Source organism: Physella acuta, unplaced genomic scaffold, assembly GCF_028476545.2.
Source record: "Physella acuta isolate Inbredline_101_S28 unplaced genomic scaffold, ASM2847654v3 ptg000144l, whole genome shotgun sequence".
NCBI classification, from domain to species: Eukaryota; Metazoa; Mollusca; class Gastropoda; family Physidae; genus Physella; species Physella acuta.
The window spans coordinates 1,754,596-1,773,209 of NW_026731663.1; the positions used below are offsets into that span (position 1 = coordinate 1,754,596).

At 38.4% G+C, this 18,614-nt stretch overlaps 2 protein-coding genes across 4 annotated transcripts; both read left to right on the plus strand.

The window, feature by feature from the left end:
- Nucleotides 1-98: 98 nt before the first annotated feature.
- On the plus strand, nt 99-4,566 carry LOC131935396 (protein mono-ADP-ribosyltransferase PARP12-like). Of its 3 annotated transcripts, XM_059291784.1 has the most exons (6): nt 131-185; nt 1,685-1,903; nt 2,563-2,738; nt 3,222-3,373; nt 3,705-3,847; nt 4,457-4,566. In XM_059291784.1, exons 2-6 carry the CDS (start codon nt 1,796-1,798, stop codon nt 4,460-4,462), a joined length of 585 nt encoding a protein of 194 aa, XP_059147767.1. In that variant the 5' UTR covers nt 131-185; nt 1,685-1,795; the 3' UTR covers nt 4,463-4,566. The 3 variants fall into 3 exon arrangements, with proteins under 3 accessions (XP_059147766.1, XP_059147767.1, XP_059147765.1); XM_059291783.1 differs by having other exon boundaries at nt 99-160; nt 3,705-4,566; XM_059291782.1 differs by having other exon boundaries at nt 3,705-4,566.
- Nucleotides 4,567-13,278: 8,712 nt separating this feature from the next.
- On the plus strand, nt 13,279-18,308 carry LOC131935400 (uncharacterized). The gene is made up of 6 exons (XM_059291789.1): nt 13,279-13,353; nt 13,581-14,206; nt 14,677-15,202; nt 15,894-16,032; nt 16,657-16,832; nt 18,002-18,308. The coding sequence occupies exons 2-6, from the start codon at nt 13,607-13,609 to the stop codon at nt 18,268-18,270; spliced, it is 1,710 nt and encodes a 569-aa protein (XP_059147772.1). The 5' UTR covers nt 13,279-13,353; nt 13,581-13,606; the 3' UTR covers nt 18,271-18,308.
- Nucleotides 18,309-18,614: the final 306 nt, after the last annotated feature.

Genomic DNA, 18,614 nt, shown 5'->3' on the forward strand with positions numbered 1-18,614 from the left:
GCCCTACTACTACTACTGCAAGTACTAGGACAACACTGCACACTGCGGGTGCGCGTACGTCATAACAACACGCTAGCCGACACACACAGCACAACACACCGAAAGTCGCGAAAGAGGTGGCCTGGAACCAGACTTTTCGAAGCTTTAACTTTTCATAGAAGTATTAGAAGGTTTTGTCAATCCGTGTATGATATAAAATTATATATATTACAGTTTCGGTCTTGAAATTACAAAATACTAGATCTAGTCTAGATCTTACTTAATCTAATCTAGATTTAGATCTAGATCTAAATCTAGATCTAGATCTAGTCCCAATCCAAGCCCTGTATTTTGGTATTGTTTATATTTTGATTCGCTGTTTGTCAATAAAGGCAAGGGGTTCTGTTTACAATTTTTAAGACCAAATATTTCTGGTCCAAATCAAACTCATCGAACTGTATTGTAATATCAAGTAATAATAGTAATATGTAATATTATGTAAGTTATAGATTATAGATCTAATTATAAACTAAAATTAGCAGGTCTTTTTTGTGTCGTTTTATTAAATAATTAAGTTAATTTTTCAAGGCTAATTATTAATATAAAATATAAATCTAGATCTAGAATCTAGCTAAGCTAGTTACTAACTAAAGTTAGTAGGTCTAGTTAGTAGTAATAGTAGGTAGTTATTAATATTTATTAGGCCTAGTTATTGTAATTGTTAAGTATAAGTAATAAGTAGGAAGTCTATTTTCTATCTGTGCCCCCCCCCCCCCCCCCCCAAGTTATGTACCCATTAGAACTGGGTAGACACAGTGGTGTCCTGTTGACTCAAACCCAGCAATTTGAGTAATTGATGTCAAAACTTTTTCTAATCCTGTGCTTACAAAACTATTTTAAAGTTTTGGGACCCTGCTGAGTGATACTGGCTAAAAAACAGCAATTATGGAACATATTTGGGGTCAGCGTGGTCGAGTCGGTAAAGCTCATGGTTGTTAAACCGAAAAGACTCGAGTTCGAACCCTCGGGCAGATGAGGCTCGTTAGCTGGGGACAGCCACTCTTCTAGGAGAGACAACTCCAAAATTAAACAACTGCTGCCTTGTGGTTTGTTCTTGGTTGGACAAAGGCTATGGAAGCAAATCCAAAAAAGAAAAGCAGGCTGAAATCGGAGTCAATGGCCTCAATGGCGCATAACCAGTTGACACGTAACGCTTAATTGTGTTGGAGGCGTGGTCGAGTCGGCAAAAAGCTCATGGTTGATAAATTCGAACAAAGTCTCGAGTTCAAACCCACTAGCAGATAAATCTCGATCCCCTTCAACACTAATAATTAAGAACGAAGAAGAAGAAGAAGAATGAACATATTTAATACTTTCAGCTATATTACCTATCATTCATCTAACTATTCAAACAGGCAGTTTTTCTGGTACTATGCATCAATTAGTATAGGTTTATAGTTTATAGACATGAGATTAAGCCTGCAGTAATAGCGTAAAGGAGTCACATGATGTATTGAAATGAGAGACCAGCACTTTTTCTGTTATAGCTAAAGAATTATTTAAATGCTTGTTGTTATAGTTTTTTTTTCTTAACTTGTTTTAAGTTGTTACAAATGTGAACATACAAAATTACCTGCCCTTTGAGCAGTTCCAAGTCACAGCTCCCATCGATAATCCCCAATATTGAATTGACATTTCTCTAAAGGTCAGACCTAGCGACTTGGTCCAGGCTGTGATTGTTGTTAGTTTATCCTGTGCTTGTCACCGCTGCACCTTGTTTTCCACGGCCATGGTGACAATATGACCAGGCTCTAAGATGATGACTCTCTACCCTGTCAGGTATATTCAACACCTCTGTTACCTGTTTGACTCTAACTGCACCATCAACTATGACAACTCTGTGCCAATCTTTCCGCCAAGTCTTGTAAGTAACTAAACTTTCTCATTATATTGTATTTATTTGTCATTTGAGTAGATTTTATTTTCATTTTTTTAAAAGTAAAAGTATGAAGGTGGGGGGATCTGTCAATTTTAGCCCTGCGGTAAAAAAATATTGATTAGAGGCTATTAGTTAGCTATCCAATCAGTGCTCAACATTTTTTAAAACTAAGCCGCTAAAGTAAGGAGAGTATATATCATTGATTATTAACGTTCCTATACTTTCATTAAATCCCTGTATAATCATTAATTTTTAAGTTATATAAATATACTTAAATAATTTTCAATCTTTAACTAACATATTTTTAATTAGGTAAACAAATGTGATTTTTTTTTATTGTATGAGACAGTAATTGTTTCTACAATAATATCATGTTTTTAAAACCCATGTAATGTTTAAAATATTCACTCATGATCACCTTTTCCCATTTATGCCCAATACACATGCAGCTAATGAAGTAGAGTTTATCTGTTTCAAAGATCTCTATATACAGTGAAATAGTGTGGTCAGCGCCATTCCCAGTCGCCTTTTCATAACATGAGTTAGGTACCCATCAGAGTTGGGTTGACTTAGAGACATCTTGCAGTCTGAACCGGGTTAGCCTAGGAATGCAAAACATTGACCACTTACCTTCTACTTCACAGCCACTGATTCAAGAGGACCACTTGTTAAAACCTGTCCAGTTCTATGACGTTTCCCCTTGGACAGAAGAAGGGAGACTAATATCCCAAAAGTTTCACCAGACCCTGTGTGTTCCACATTATTGTATTGTCAGGGTTTTTAAAATCCATAACCCAGTTCTATGGCAGCAGTATGTGCAGTAAGTCTGAATATTTAAACAGAAAGTTTATTTATAGCTTGAACTATGTCTTACAATGTACCACAATTTTAGCCAATATTAGTTGTTACCCCGTACCATTCTATTATCATCTTATCACAAAAAGACAAAATTACCATTAAAGTAAAGTTTCCCTTTCAAACCTGACGGTCTATGGGGCAAGTGAAGTAGAGTTCACTTGTTTCTGTGACCTCGGCATATGAAGAGATAGTGTGGTCAGCACTATGAAAACCGCCTTTACTTTCCCTAACGTGAGTTAGGTACCCATCAGAGTTGGGTGGACTTAGGGACGGTCTACTGACTTGAACCCGGATTCGAACTCGAGACTAACGGGTTAGCAGTCCAGCTCTCTACCACTAGACCACTCCGTCCCATAAAAATTACCATACTAAGCTACAAAACTTTCGAATTATGTTTAGTTTTACTGTTTATATTTCGTACTAAAGCATCATTTTAAATTATCAGAAGAAAATATCAACTATTTTATGAACTTGGTGGAATGGCAGCTGCGGAACAAAGGTTGTTCCATGGGACGTATCAAGCCAACCTTACGGGTATTGCCACAAAAGGGTTTGACTGGAAATCTGGCAAGAAACATGGCAAGCTGCTAGGTTACGGTAAGCTGGTTATTTCCTGGATCATGGTATCATATAGAATTATCATAAACTGATATCTTTGCTTTTGTACATTCATTTATTTCTTAGAAAACCTTAAAAGCCTATAAACTCCTTGAAGCATAGCATATTTTACAAGTTCTCGGATTAAAGTGAAATTTGTTAAAATTTCATAATAACAATACAATTATTAGGGCTTAATAGTATCTTGTTTAGTAGCTTTATAGAATCTTTATACTGCATTGTGAAACATATCATTCAAGTATGAAAGCTTACACAAAGAAGTATAGTCTATAAAAATGTATTTAAATTTTTATGTTCCAAAATTTACCAGGCACCTACTTTGCAAAAGATGCTCGCTGCGCACACGAGTTCACAGACTGTGGTGGCAACTACTGCAGCGCCAGGTGGGATGATCCTTGCTGTAAAAAACTGGACACAGGAAGCAGTTTGTGCCAGCAGTTCCAGCCACTAATGGTCAGCAACTTGCCCGGCACAGAAAAATCTCCTCACCCCAATTGTAATCAGCCCTTATCAACCAACTCTCATGACCATGATATAGTAAATTGCAAGGTCCAGAACACTCACTTTATGATCATTGCTAGAGTTATGATTGGCCGATACTGTAAAGGCTGGAATGAAATGCCACGCCCCCCATCCTTTGAGGATGATAGTCCATATTTCAAAATGTTTGACACGTCTGTCGACAATGTAGAGTCGCCTCAACGTTTCTGTATTTTTGAGAATCACCAAGCATATCCTGAGTTTATAATAGAGTACAGAACCAACAGTTGATATAGATGTTAATGTCAGCTATTCTAGGGTCTCTTCTTGTGTAATGTCTTAGAATACATGATGTAGTATTGTCTGCCTGTTATCTTAGGCAGGCTGTTGTAGCACTAAATGTTAAGACACCTGCTAGAATATTTGTCTCATGGTTTCTGCACATCAAAGTATTTGCTCATTATTTCAAATAAGTATTTTATATTCAAGCATCATTTGCTAACATGCCAAGTTTAGGGACAGCATTAGACAATAAGTTGGATCACATCATTTCTAACCTTAAAGTCTTAACTTCATTTCCAGGTTTGAGTCCATAGGATGTCACAGTCCAATTTGATACCTGATTTGATGTTAAGTAAAATTGACTGGGCTTAATGTTAACCACAATCTATTTACCGGGGTCATAGAAATGTGTAAGATCTATCTTCCTTTTTTGATTGTGAGATCTAAAACTTTGCTTTAATTTTTTTTTTTTTTGGTTTAGTGCATGTGTACTAAATATGTACTAATCTTATGGAAATAAGTTGTTGGAAGTTTAAACAAAATTTCTCACATTTTTAGCACTTGATTAACCATAATTTTTACTACTTTAATCCTTCAAATTGTGATAAAATTATATATTGTATTATACAAACCAGTACATTTTAAACTTATTTACATTTTATAACTTTACCCATGGATTATTTCTCTTAGTTTATCAGTATGACGAAACTTTGGCAGCCATTGACAAAAGGGTTAATGTGGTTTTAAAAGTAAAGGTTTACTCATTAACTTACATTTCACATACACATTAACAATTTTTGTTTCTACATGTTAAAGCTTCTATATAAAGTAATAACTTACAGTGAAATCAAGAGATTGCTAACAGTACTCAGAAACAATTCACTAAACAAAATATGTTTATTTTTTAAAAGTTACTTTGCCTGTAACTTGAGTGAACACACATGTTTAAAATGCAACAATTTTTTATTTAAAAAATGTTTTTGTTAAACCAAGAAATTTTAAATTCATATCAGTATTAGATCAACACTTAAAACTTACAAACCAAAACCCTCTAGGAATAATCCATGCAGGAACCCTTTTCATGCTAGTTTAGAGGTTTGATGTGGCCAGAAAAAAATTTGCTAAACCAATGCATGCCAATTATATTCACTTATGACACTCTTGTTTTTTAGAGGGTGAGCCGGCTATTGCTTTTTCTTGCCAAGATGTTGCATTTGTGTTGCTGTTTTTACACAAAGCTTGTAATTTTTTTACTTTTACTTATTGTTTGACACATTATTGTTATTTTTGAGCTTCTTTTAACCAAATTTTAAAACTTGCACTGCCTTTGTCTATGCTATATATCTATTGTCATATTGGTCAAATATCTATACTTGGTGGGTCTATTATCAATTCTCAAAATAGGCATATATTAAGATTTTACTATTCTATATCTGTTTCTTTATTTGGGCAAGGGTCTAGATTTTATGGTACGAGTGAAAATTTGTATAAGATCAGTGGAGTGTTTGTTTTTTTATATTAAGATCACCTAATGTTATTGTTGACAATGTACACAGTGTTTGATTTTAATTTAATATTTTCTAATGGTGCTGGTATATTTACAAAATGTACACAAATTGTTTGATGTTTTTAGACCTAGACACAGGTTAGATAACTTTTGTTATTTACATAAATTCACACAGTACATAAGTTGGATAACTTTTGTTATTTACATAAATTCACACAGTACACAAGCTGGATAAAAATTATTATTTACATAGTTTCATACAGTACATAAGTTGGATAACTTTTGTTATTTACATAGATTGAGGCAGCACACAATTTAGATAACTTTTTTGGTTAACTGTGTTTTATTTCATATTTTTGTGAATGAAAGACAACATTATTTTTTTAGCAATATCAAGAGTTAATTCCAATCAGTTTTTAGCTAACAGATATTCTAATATCATGAGAGGGTATCTTAATTTCCTGGTGATTTGAAGTGAATTGTTTACCTGTGTTTCATGTTGTATATTTGAGATTATGGAAGCTTAGCACCTGTGATCAACTGTGTATATTTTATCTTTATATTTTTTCAATTATTTATTTCACATAATGGCTGTGGCTGAGAGTGGTATATACATGACTGACAAAGGAAATATGGATAGATGTAGATAACTAGCAGGATAAATACTTTATGTAAACAGGTGAACTTTTAGTTGACACTGCAGAAAGTTTTTGTATTTTTTCTTTCTTTACTGTGATGGTGAGATATACCTATTTGTTACAAATTTAAGCCAAAAAATTTTTGTTAGCTTGTTGATAAAAGCATTTAGAGACTTAAGTCAAACATAATTTTCTTCAAACATCACTTTAATCATACAGTTGTAACTAAGTCTATTAATACCTAGGCATGGTTAAGTAAACACACGCTTGTATATAGGTCACTCACATTGTTTAAATAGTGTGTTGTTGTTTTTTAACTTAAAACCTGTGCTGTATTAGCTGAAACCTTACATATCATCAAGAGACGGAGTGGTCTAGCGGTAGAGAGCTAGACTGCTAACCCGTAAGTCTCGAGTTCGAATCCGGATTCAAGTCAGTAGACCCTCCATGAGTCCACCCAACTCTGACGGGTACCTAACTCAGGTTAGGGAAATTAAAAGCAACTGGGCATAGTGCTGACCACACTATCTCTTCATATGCTGAGGTCACAGAAACAAGTGAACTCTACTTCATTTGCCCCATAGACCATCAGGTTTGAAAGGGAACTTTACTACTTACTTTACTTACATATCATCAAACTATTAGTTTTACACCATGCAAACACTAAGGTACAAAATACATATTACAAACATACCTCTCTACAGTAATATAACAAATAATTAAATTATGCTAATTTCATGGCAGCTTTTTAAACACATTTTTAACGAGCATCTTATTTTATGCTTCTGTTGTCACAATATTCTTATATATTTAAAACAGAAATTGAATTAATATTTGTAAAATGAAAACATTTTTTTCTGTTATTGTAGGATTATTTAATAAGCATAAACCAAAAATCTCAACAGGTTATATATGGAGGATCATATGATTGTTGCTCAACCTTTTATGAATTGTTTAGCATATTAAAATGTTATTATGTGTTTATAGGTAAGATAGATTTTTGCCTTAAGATAAAGCTATTTACATATGTTCATATGTTGCTAGGCAGCACATATTTACTTTACAGGGGTAATACAAAGATAATACAAAGATAATCAAAGTTGTTTTTGTGTGCTTTTTGTTTTTGATACATTTGTGCCCAAACTATTATATTATGTTTTGTTCTCTGTACATTCGTGCCCACAGTATTGTTTGTGCTTTGTTCTCTGCACATTTGTCCCCACAGTATTGTTTGTGTTTTGGAGACAAGCGAGTTGACGAGATTCCTTCCATAGTATTGTTGACAGGGAATAAAAACGTGCTTTTTAGATTTAGACCGTAAAAAAAAAATTAAAAAAAAAAACTTAAGCCTAAAATTAATTTAGAAATTTTATATTTTTAGAATAAATGCTATAAAAGTTGTAAATCCAGAGAACTTGAAAATAATTTGTTGAGTTTAAGGCTACATTTCTATTTATTTTTATCAAGCCTAAGTTATAACCGGATGTTTCACTTTCGTAAGACAAATATTGATTGGCTGTACAGTAACTTAGTGATCGATAACTATTTGTTTACAAAACTTTGCAGATCAAGTTTTTAAATAACAATGCAAATTTAAAACCCCATGACTTAGTTTTCTATTTTTAGCTTACAATGTGTACAATAAAATTAATGTCGGCCTATCCAATAGCAGGATGCCATTGTTTATGTCGCCATTACACGTGAAAACCAAATTGTTTTTGCTTTTTTTTTAATTTTTATTTAGTTACCGAAAATATTATAAACATCAAATACATCCAATCTTTAGTAAAGTCCGAAAAAAACCAGACAGGCAGGATTTTATAACCATATTAATTGTAACTACGCTGTGCATGATTTTTAAATGAATTTATACACCTCTCAAATACCTTTGAGACTTTTCTCGCTGGTGTCCAATGTGCCCACATATTTCCGATTCTATCTTATGTGTTTCAAGCTACTAGTGATGTGTGTCTTGTTTATGCTGCCGGTTTTATATGTAGGCTACATGTGGTATGTCTTGTTTAAAAGCTTAGGATGAAATTCGTGCACATTTTCGGCTGAAAAAGACAAGCAAACATCGGCATACTTTTGATATGCGTGAGTAGAAACGTGACCCCAATATTAAGGTCAAGTACGGTAACTGTTTTCATTGATAGGCCAAGAATAGCCATTATGTAGGAAGAGTAAGTGTTGCGCATGTGCGAGTGTCAGACTTCCGGTTACGTTGTGTGGAGAAGACAATAAGTACTTCCTGACAAACGATACCTTTGTATGAAGCGTAAGGGCGGGGGCGAGAATCTGATTTTTTGTCAGGGGAGCTAGTCTCTAGTAGGCTAATTGTCGTCACATACTCACACCATACGTGGTGTGTTAGATAATGGTGTTTGCCTAACTCTGCTAATTTACCGGGATGTTCAAAACACCAGTATCGTGACAAGGCTGACTGCACCGGGTGACACCATCCAAGGGGTTAACAACACCAAAACGAAAAATGGCAAATTTTTAATGGGAAAGTCTGCTTTCCAGCAAGTTTAATAGCTAGCTAAGAGTGGCGTGAATAGGTCGAGTCTCACCCGGTACAATAAGTGAGGGTTTCACCAGAGTTTCTTCCAGGCACCTCTTCGGGGGGGGGGGGGGGGGGGGGGGCGGTGAAGAAAGTCTACCGCCCACCCCCCGGATACTTTAGTCCACACCCCCCCCACACACACACACCCGGAGAAAAAAGTCTGAAAGAAACACTCCCCAACACCTATAAACGATTTTGCATTTTCGGGTTAGTATCACCTTTCTTCTACTATTTAATTATTTTAACTGGATAAAACATTATTTTGACAGTAAATTTAGTGATTTTTTAAATTCAGTGTCAACAGGTGTCACCCCCAGCCAATTAGCAGAGGCGTAGCTAGGGGGGGGCGGGGGGGGGCGGCCGCCCCGGGCGCCGACCCTATGGGGGCGCCAAAAGGGGTGGGAAAATTTTTTTAAAGCTGATTTTATGCTGCAGTTTTGAATTATAAACTGTCTAAGTTAAGAAACGTAATGGCTACACGCATTTACATACTGATTTAACTGTTTTCTATCTTGATTTCTTAATGTAAAACATATACTCTTAAGAAACAGTGACCGGCAAAACCGCTTTGAAGCTTTTCCTAGATGGGGGGGGGGGGCGCTTTTTCGAGACTTAAAACGGAAGAATTTACACTAGATTGTTGAGTCGATAAACGTTACCACTATTAAAAGAAACCAATTGTATTAAAACGTATTGTACGATTGTTGAACTGTAAAATACGTTAGTGACTTTTATCAAGATGGTGCAGGGGGGCGCTTTTAGGCTAAATAAAATAGCAAAATTACACAGGATTCTGAGTAAACAACCTTTAGCTCTCAGAAAGAAACGAATTGTACTGTGCATTGTATAATTGTGTAACATTTTTTTTTTTAAAAAGTTAGTTACGTTAAAAACCGCTCTACAAACTTTGTCCAAGATGGTTGTGATGAGTGTGTGTGGGGGTGGGGGGGGGCGCTTTTTTCGCTAACAAAAATCGCAAGTATTTGTACTGGATTGGTGAGTATATAACTCTCTTAACACTTAGTAAAGAAACCAAGTGTATTAACGCGTAATGTACAATTTCAATAGCCAGTTTTGTTAAAAAAAAAAGACGCGACTAGTTCTTTGTAAGATTCTTACGATTCTCTCAACTTCAACGTGAGAGATCAGATACTTTTGATCAGTGTTTCTTCCAGACTTTTTTCTCCAGGGGGGCACTTGAAATCTTCGGGGGGAGGGGGGAGGCGGTAAACTTTCTTCGGGGGGGGGGGGGCGGACACTGTTAAAAGTATATATTTTCTATATATAAATTATATAAATTTCATTTGGTTCGGGGGGGGGGGGGCGTAAAAATTTTTCCGGGGGGCTTCGCCCCCCGAAAAGATGCCTGGAAGAAACTGTGTGCGAGAAGGCAGGGCAAATCTGCGAAATCCAAGACTACGAGCTGTTAACATCCGTTGGATTCCAGTTTGTTTTCTTTAGCTTATTTTGTCATACCATCAACCAATCAACGAAATACCCATGTCGTATTCCAATGTGAACAATAAATATTTCTGATAACTTCTTCTTGTATGTCACTTGTGTGTCCTTACTCTAACAAACTTCGAATCCAACTATGTACCATATCACAACAGAGATCGTTCAAAACTAGAACATAAAAGGCTGGTCTAAACATATTAGCGTTAGCTACAAACTACCCTCTAACACAGATCAGGCTTATTTTTTTTACTGACATTACTAATCTTTCGCAAAAAAAGTTAAACGCATCTTAATGGGAATTAAATTGTCGTAAAGTTTTAAGGAATGAAAATCATACAATGTAATTATTAAACCTTGTCCGGACTGTAGCATACACGCTTACACACACGCTTACACACACAAATACACTCTTACCCACACACAAGCTTATATATAAACACACTATCACACACACATAATTATACACACACACACACACACACATACATATATATATATATATATATATATATATATATATATATATATATATATATATATATATATATATAAGCGGGGGGGGGGGGGGGCGCCAAATTGAAAGTTCGCCCCGGGCGCCGGGAAGGGTCGCTACGCCTCTGCCAATTAGTTATACATTTCATCAGATGTGCTATCTTCGTGTATAACAGCCTCAACATACCCAGTATTTAGTTATACATTTCATCAGATGTGCTATATTCGTGTATAACAGCTACAACATACCCAGCCAATTAGTAAAAAGTTTCATCAGATGTGCTTAAATACAGAACGATTTGTAAGATTTATAAAAACCAATTTTGTTCTTAAAAAAAAAAAGCACTATATATTTTTGCGTCTCCGTCCTGCGTGTCACCTAGATGAACCAAATTATTAATAAACAAGCCTGGGAACCGCGAGCTCCCGAGTCAGTAAATTATTCAACGGTTTTACAAATGCCCACTAAACCTGACATGCCAGTCGATCTTGACATGACCACTTGACATGACCACCGACAGTCCAACACTAACCTCTGGGGAAAAACAGCAACATTGCTTTAGTGTATGTCCAACAGCGCCCAGTGAAATCAAACTTCTCAGCGCAACTTAGTCGCTACACTTGCTGTGTGAGAGGTTTTCTTCTAATCTTCCAGAGCTTTTTACACCTCCCAGCTTCCACAGCTGGTGATGTCAATATGAAAGTCGTGAGAAAATTGTAATCCAGCGTCGGATTTAATGAGGGGTGGGGTAAGGGCAGGGATGGGACGGGGGGGGGGGGTCCTGGGTTATTTAGAAATCCCATTGACGTCATTTGGTAAACTATTCAACAAAGTTAGTGTAAATCCTGTACATTTAAGACAGGAAATTTAGTATTTTGTGATGAGAAGTTATGACGAAAATACTTCATGTCGCTAAGATAAGCACCGGAATCAGTAAATCTTTCCGCGAACTGGGGGCTGTGCGATCAGCTGGCCATCTTGAAACTGGCCGTTAATTAATTAAGCTTAATGAATAACCTAATTTGAAACGAGGCTGAAGAGTTTGTTTCCGGTCGCGAGCACGTCCACTTCCGTTAATCGTTTGGTGAGGGGCAGGGGTGTGGGAGGTGGTGGCGGAGGTCTTATAAGGAAGGTCAAGGAACCGGAGGTCTTGTCTGGAAGGTCTTGGTAAGACATGCCTGGAATTGGATCTTCTGGAAGGTCTTAAATTGGGGTTCTGTATGGGAGGTGTGGAATATGAGGTTCTGTATGGGAGGTGTGGAATATGAGGTTCTGTATGGGAGGTGTGGAATATGAGGTTCTGTATGGGAGGTGTGGAATATGAGGTTCTGTATGGGAGGTGTGGAATATGAGGTTCTGTATGGGAGGTGTGGAATATGAGGTTCTGTATGGGAGGTGTGGAATATGAGGTTCTGTATGGGAGGTGTGGAATATGAGGTTCTGTATGGGAGGTGTGGAATATGAGGTTCTGTATGGGAGGTGTGGAATATGAGGTTCTGTATGGGAGGTGTGGAATATGAGGTTCTGTATGGGAGGTGTGGAATATGAGGTCTTATTTGGGAAGTTATGAACGGAAGGTCTTGTTGTGCCAATTTGTAACGGGTCATGTGTGTTAGGTCTGTCTTCAAATATAACTCGCATGGTGGGTCTGGTATATGAGTTTTATATTTTCATGCATAAAAAAAAATACTGTATGAAAAGTCTTCAGGTGTCCAAATAAAAGTGTTCAATGCATGCATGTATACACAGGTGTATGTTCTCTTTGATGCAGGACCAAAAATTATGTTAAAGCTAAATTAAACCACCAATTTGCCTGAGTACCTAAGACCATTGAAGTGCAACATCCAGTGCGTGTATAGACTTGTGAGCAGACGTTCTTAGTGTCAGCCTATTTAAATACGGTTTTCCTTTTCTGACTTATCGAATTTTTAAATGTGGAGGTCTCTAGCTCGATATTTAATGACTTTCGTCATGTGGTTTTTTAATTCGATGATTTTGTTATGTCATATCTAAATACGACATTTGTTTTTATCATTACATGTTAATACAGTTGTTTTTGTCCCACTTTGAAATTCATTACGAGCTTTCTTGTTAGACTTATTATTAGCTGATGTGGGTTGTTTTTTTTCCTTTACTTTATTGTTTTTTTTAATAGGTAAATAGAGCCGCTATTATCTAGCTACGTCATGTCAGAAACAAGAGGGCTGGTAGCTAGCACGTGCGGTGGGATAACCGTTTGACGTCATCACTCGTTGCTTTGTTATTTCCGCCAGGGTCAGCCTGCTCTTTGTAGTTCGCGCATGTCTCAAAGACTTCATTCATGTCGTGGTGGTGAGTGTAGGCGTGCAATTAGAGCGCTCATCTTGAGTGGTGTTGGCGAGTTATGTGGGGGGGGGGGGGGGCAGGCTTCCCTTGGCCTGGAACTGGACTGAGCCGATGGCATATAAACAGGAGCCTGGCCGAGAACTTGGTTAATTGGTACCTGAAACGTCTCTCGCGAGAGATAAGTTTTCCCAAGTTGATGTCATTCAGCAAGTTTGTTCTTGACTACTTGGTTTTTTTAGTCATTTGTTTAGTGTGTCATTGCATTCCGTCATTTAGAAAATTTCCGACTATAAACCGCTTAAAAGAAAAACGGATTATAATTTTTTTTCAATGTGTTAAGTTGAATTTGTTGTGAAAGTAAAGTTGTGATTTATTATTTAAAACACAAGAGTTTTAATTTGTATTTTCAAATCTTAAAAAAAAAATATTTGTATAAGCGTGTTCTAGTGGAATTTCATACAAGATGGATGGACATTCAGTCAGGATTAAAATGATGAGTTGGTTTTCTGTGTTTTGTCCTGTTGTCCTGCTTCTGATCACGTTCAATCTCGTCCGCGCCAAACAGGACAATATTCAACGAGATCTTCAAGCTCTTTCATCCTCTCTGCCTGGGTGCTACAGTAATTTGAACCAATACCACAGACATGCGCAGAGGGGACTTCCGTCACACAAACGAAGTTTCCTTATCAAATCCGAGTTGTACCGAATCTCATCCCCGATGTTTAACGATTCTCTCACCGTCTATTTTCAAGACTTCACCAAATCTTCCACTTCGCCGTTCCGGCTAGGCTTCTACAGCTTTGCTTTCGACTCGAAAATGAAACTCTTTCGCATGCGAACGTACAAACTGAGCGAGGATCTAATCCAACTGAGCGTCAGCCAAAAGCCAAGCGACTTTGTGTTAAACCCTAACGTGATAACAGAATCCCTGCACAGGCACGGGTTAGGGTTAACCGACCTGCAGGCTTACAGTGCCTGCGATATGTTCTGGAAAAGGATAGCTAAAGACACGTTCGTTGGCATAACCGGACCTCAGTGCCTTGGGTCTTTAGGCAAAGATCAAGTAAGTGTATTGAGTACAGTACCTATGGTCTTAAGGGAAAGGTTCTTTAAGCCATTAGAGTACAGTTATTCTGGCACTAATGTAGTTTTTCTATCTTGTTTACCTGCAAACCCTGATTTGCCAAAAACACGAAATTATTGGGGATTTTGAACCTACCACCATAACTTACACTTTTAAACACACCAATCATATCTAATGTATTGCAGCTTCGCGTTTATTAGCTTTGGAAATTTTTCACATTTTCTTTCGAATATAAACTATGCAACCTACGTAAATAAATTAGATAGGGGTGGGGGGATTCGGTGATGAAATAAAAAGCGCTTTTCTTGTTAAAAACTAAAATATTGATAAACTTTAATGAACAGGGCAACCTTTATATATAAAACCCTGATCTTTGAAAGAATTTTTTGTTACTTGGAACTTTTCTGACTTTTAAAATATGCCTAATATTAATATTTTTACCTTTCCAGGTTAGGATCGGCGTGTCCATGACCTTGAGTGAAGGCAAACTGCTGCTGACCGAGGGCTGGTACAATGTCAAGGATGGCAGCAGCATCTCGGAGTACAAGGTGCCCTACGTCTTGAACAAGCTGAGATCCCCTGAGCTGCTCCAGAAGGACGCTTCACCGCCCGCCGACAACCTTCCGCCTGCCTCGCAACCACAGCGGGAGAAAAAAGTAGTCCTGACCCCTAAATCTCTGGTAACCCGCCGCGACAGAAACCCCACCCGGACTCGCGGTGAACCCTACAACCCCCCGGCCGAACCCCGCGTTCTGCGGACGTTTCGGCAGGTGGCCTCGGCATTAATGACCGGATATGACGTCAGATACCGGGTGGAGCTGGGCGCGTGTGCCCTACCCAACCATGTCTCGATCGATCGGCTCTCGTTCGGGGGTCAGGTCAAGGAATTTGTCTTCGTGAGACGGGATGGGGCGGCCAACAGCAGGTCGGACTACGTCCATTTCACCAGTGCCACGATGGCTATGGGATCTCAAGGTAAGAAATAGAAGATGGACATTATAACTGGGCGAATGGCATGGTAAAGGTTAGGTCACCAGAGGTGGGAGGGTGGGGGGAGGGAGTGACTGGCAGTACAGGATAACTTGTGGGGTCAAGTAATAAACAACCCTGGGTTTTTAAAACTTCCTAAAATTGTGCTTACGCTTGCGACATGTATAGGCCTACTATACATTTCTAGAAAGAAAAAAAAATGGCAATAAGTAGGCCTATACACTTTCCGTAGAGAAAATGTTTTCATAGAATATTAACTTATAGCGATTTTTGTTCATGTGTAAACACGGTGCATGAACCCAACGATGGGAAAACCTACCTGTATCAAGATGATACACGCCACGGTTGAGGCGTATTTGTACATAATCCTGTACATAATCCTGTACATAGTCATGTAATCCTCCCACCACTGTACAATATTGTGTGTCGTCAAATATCAACTTATGATAAAGAGAAATTTTTTAAAAAACATGCATAAAACATTCCTATCAAGAAACATTTTAATGCACTACAAATAAAATAAACAACACTTTTTTTCTTTATTATGAGAATACAAACAGTAAAAATATTTTTAAACTTATTTGATTTGACCGTGAAATTTGTTTAATTGCATATGTTACAAACATGTTTTATTGCATGTGAATGTTTTGTTTTTAAAAATGTTTTATTTTTGTAGGACTGGAGACCATCAATCGTGACGTCACAATATTTCGCGGAGGACGAGTGAATGTTAAGGTGACGAAGAGCTCGTCAGATCACACCGATCTGAGGAGGGAGTACGTGTTTGAGTGCCGGCTCTTTGACGACAGACGAGGGTGAGTAACTTGTCCTGGTTCTCATCGGGGGGGGGGGGGGGGGGGGACTAGACCGATACACATTCATGAAGTAGTTTTTCATATCAGTATAACACGTTAGACTTGAATAAATAAGTGCCCCGCGTTTCAACTTGTGATTGATCTAATAATGGATCAACCGTTTTAACTATTAATTGTTTCAATAAACTACGTGTCATATTGAAAGAGTGCACGTTTATTTAATTAAATCACAGCGATAAAAGCTATAAAATGGTAAAAATTCTATTGAGTCGAAACATGTATCTTTAAAGATGCTAGCAAAAGCGTTCACGTTTCTTTTAGACATAGACAACATTCATCGTCTAAATTCTATCACACTGCGTCCTTCTTCCATCAATCTTCAATCTACTTACGTTCATATTTCTTTATAAATCTTAAATCATCTACCGTCCATAGACTTTATAAAACTGCCACCATCTACCGTCCATATGACTTTATAAAACTGCCACCATCTAACGTCCATATTATTATGACGTTTTAAAACTGCCACCATCAAAACGTCCAAACTCCACTGCTCATCCACCACTTTCTACCACCCACCAAAGTTTGGCAGCCCCCTTACAATATGTCTGGTACGTCTGTCAGGTACGGTGCCGTGAAGATAACGACCCACCCGGGGGTCAAGCCCCAGAGACTGACCAGTGCCAAGTCCATGTTGTCATCTCTTGGCCAGGGTCGTGACCTGCGGGTCGTCACTGACCTCACTCGGTGTCAAGGTCAGCAGAGGAAGATCGCCATCATTTTCGGCAGCCACATTACAGGTGAGTCGCTGGTAGCCACATTACAGGTGAGTGGCTGGTAGCCACATTACAGGTGAGTCGCTGGTAGCCACATTACTGGTGAGTCGCTGGTAGCCACATTACAGGTGAGTCGCTGGTAGCCACATTACTGGTGAGTCGCTGGTAGCCACATTACAGGTGAGTCGCTGGTAGCCACATTACAGGTGAGTCGTTGGTAGCCACATTACAGGTGAGTCGCTGGTAGCCACATTACAGGTGAGTCGCTGGTAGCCACATTACAGGTGAGTCGATGGCAGCCACATTACAGGTGAGTGGCTGGTAGCCACATTACAGGTGAGTGGCTGGTAGCCACATTACAGGTGAGTCGCTGGTAGCCACATAACACTAGTGACAGGTGAGTCGCTGGTAGCCACATTACAGGTGAGTCGCTGGTAGCCACATTACAGGTGAGTGGCTGGTAGCCACATTACAGGTGAGTCGCTGGTAGCCACATAACACTAGTGACAGGTGAGTCGCTGGTAGCCACATTACAGGTAGTCGCTGGTAGCCACATTACAGGTGAGTCGCTGGTAGCCACATTACAGGTGAGTCGCTGGTAGCCACATTACAGGTGAGTCGCTGGTAGCCACATTACAGGTGAGTCGCTGGTAGCCACATTACAGGTGAGTCGCTGATAGCCATATTACAGGTGAGTCGATTGTCAACTGGGTCCTCTTTAAACTCTTGCCGTGGTTTTGCCGACCATTTTGGTGGAGGGATGGGGATTGCAATTAGTGCTGAAATAAATGTTCGGGTAATTATATTGAGAATTGTTATGTGTCTCTTAAAACAACTTGATGTAATGGACATTTTTAAAATAATAAAAATATTTTTTAAAATATATGGTTTCCCCATTCTATTTTTGCTAAGGCTATTTATTATACAGCTGAAATTTCTCTTGCTTCGACCGATAGAGTTACCAATACTTATTAACCCCATATGGCAAAATGTAGGTGATCATACATGTTACCAGTTAAGGTTTTAAGTTTAGCATCCAGATACGTTTTAAGAAAAATGTATTGTTTTAGATTGGGTTAACGCCCTTGAATAATCTCAAACTACTGTAACCACAACAAAGAATATGTAAACAAAAACATCTCGCGGTCTTTCACTATTTATATCAAATGTTAATTCTCACTTCTGATCCACAGAATATGATTTCAACAACCATGATAGAACAATTGAGGTCCACATTCCCCTGCCCAGGCCCTCTGAGTACCAGAGGCTGGCGGGCGACGGGTTCATGGGGCAGTTCATGGCCAACGGGGACGTGGCCTTAATCAAAATGGGTGACCTTCGACCCGTGCCCATTGACCAATGGCAAGTCGGCCCTGCCTTCCACTGCAGAATGACGTCACGAAGCGAGCTGGAGACGAATGACGAGAACGAGGCAAGCGTGGGTGTGTTTTACCGGAAATAAAACGAAAAGGAGTCTGTAGGAGCGATAGTGAGCGTCTAGGGTGCGGGGGAGGGGTGGGGGAGTGAGCTCTGCTGTTTATTAATAGGCCTTTCAGAATACTAGACTTTTTTTTAAGGCGGATGGTGAGGGGGGGGGGGGTCGGTAGGGAAACTGCAAACATCCATTGCTCCACTAAAAATCACAACTTATCTTTGATGGAGGGGGGTGGTAAGTGTGAGTGAAACCGACCTGATTTGTTTAGATATCCTAATGGGGAAAAAAGGGAGGGGGTGGGAGGGGGGGAGTTCAGGGGTCAAGAAAATTAATTAATTTAAATTTTTATAATTTATAAAAATAAAGGATGT

Coding starts and splice junctions, on each gene's coding strand:
- LOC131935396 (XM_059291783.1), top strand. CDS start 1,796: ATGATGACTCTCTACCCTGTCAGGTATATTCAACACCTCTGTTACCTG. Junction 2,739..3,221: donor CTATGGCAGCAGTATGTGCA/GTAAGTCTGAAT, acceptor TTAAATTATCAG/AAGAAAATATCAACTATTTT. Junction 3,374..3,704: donor TGGCAAGCTGCTAGGTTACG/GTAAGCTGGTTA, acceptor AAAATTTACCAG/GCACCTACTTTGCAAAAGAT.
- LOC131935400 (XM_059291789.1), top strand. CDS start 13,607: ATGGATGGACATTCAGTCAGGATTAAAATGATGAGTTGGTTTTCTGTG. Junction 14,207..14,676: donor GGTCTTTAGGCAAAGATCAA/GTAAGTGTATTG, acceptor TTACCTTTCCAG/GTTAGGATCGGCGTGTCCAT. Junction 15,203..15,893: donor GATGGCTATGGGATCTCAAG/GTAAGAAATAGA, acceptor TTATTTTTGTAG/GACTGGAGACCATCAATCGT.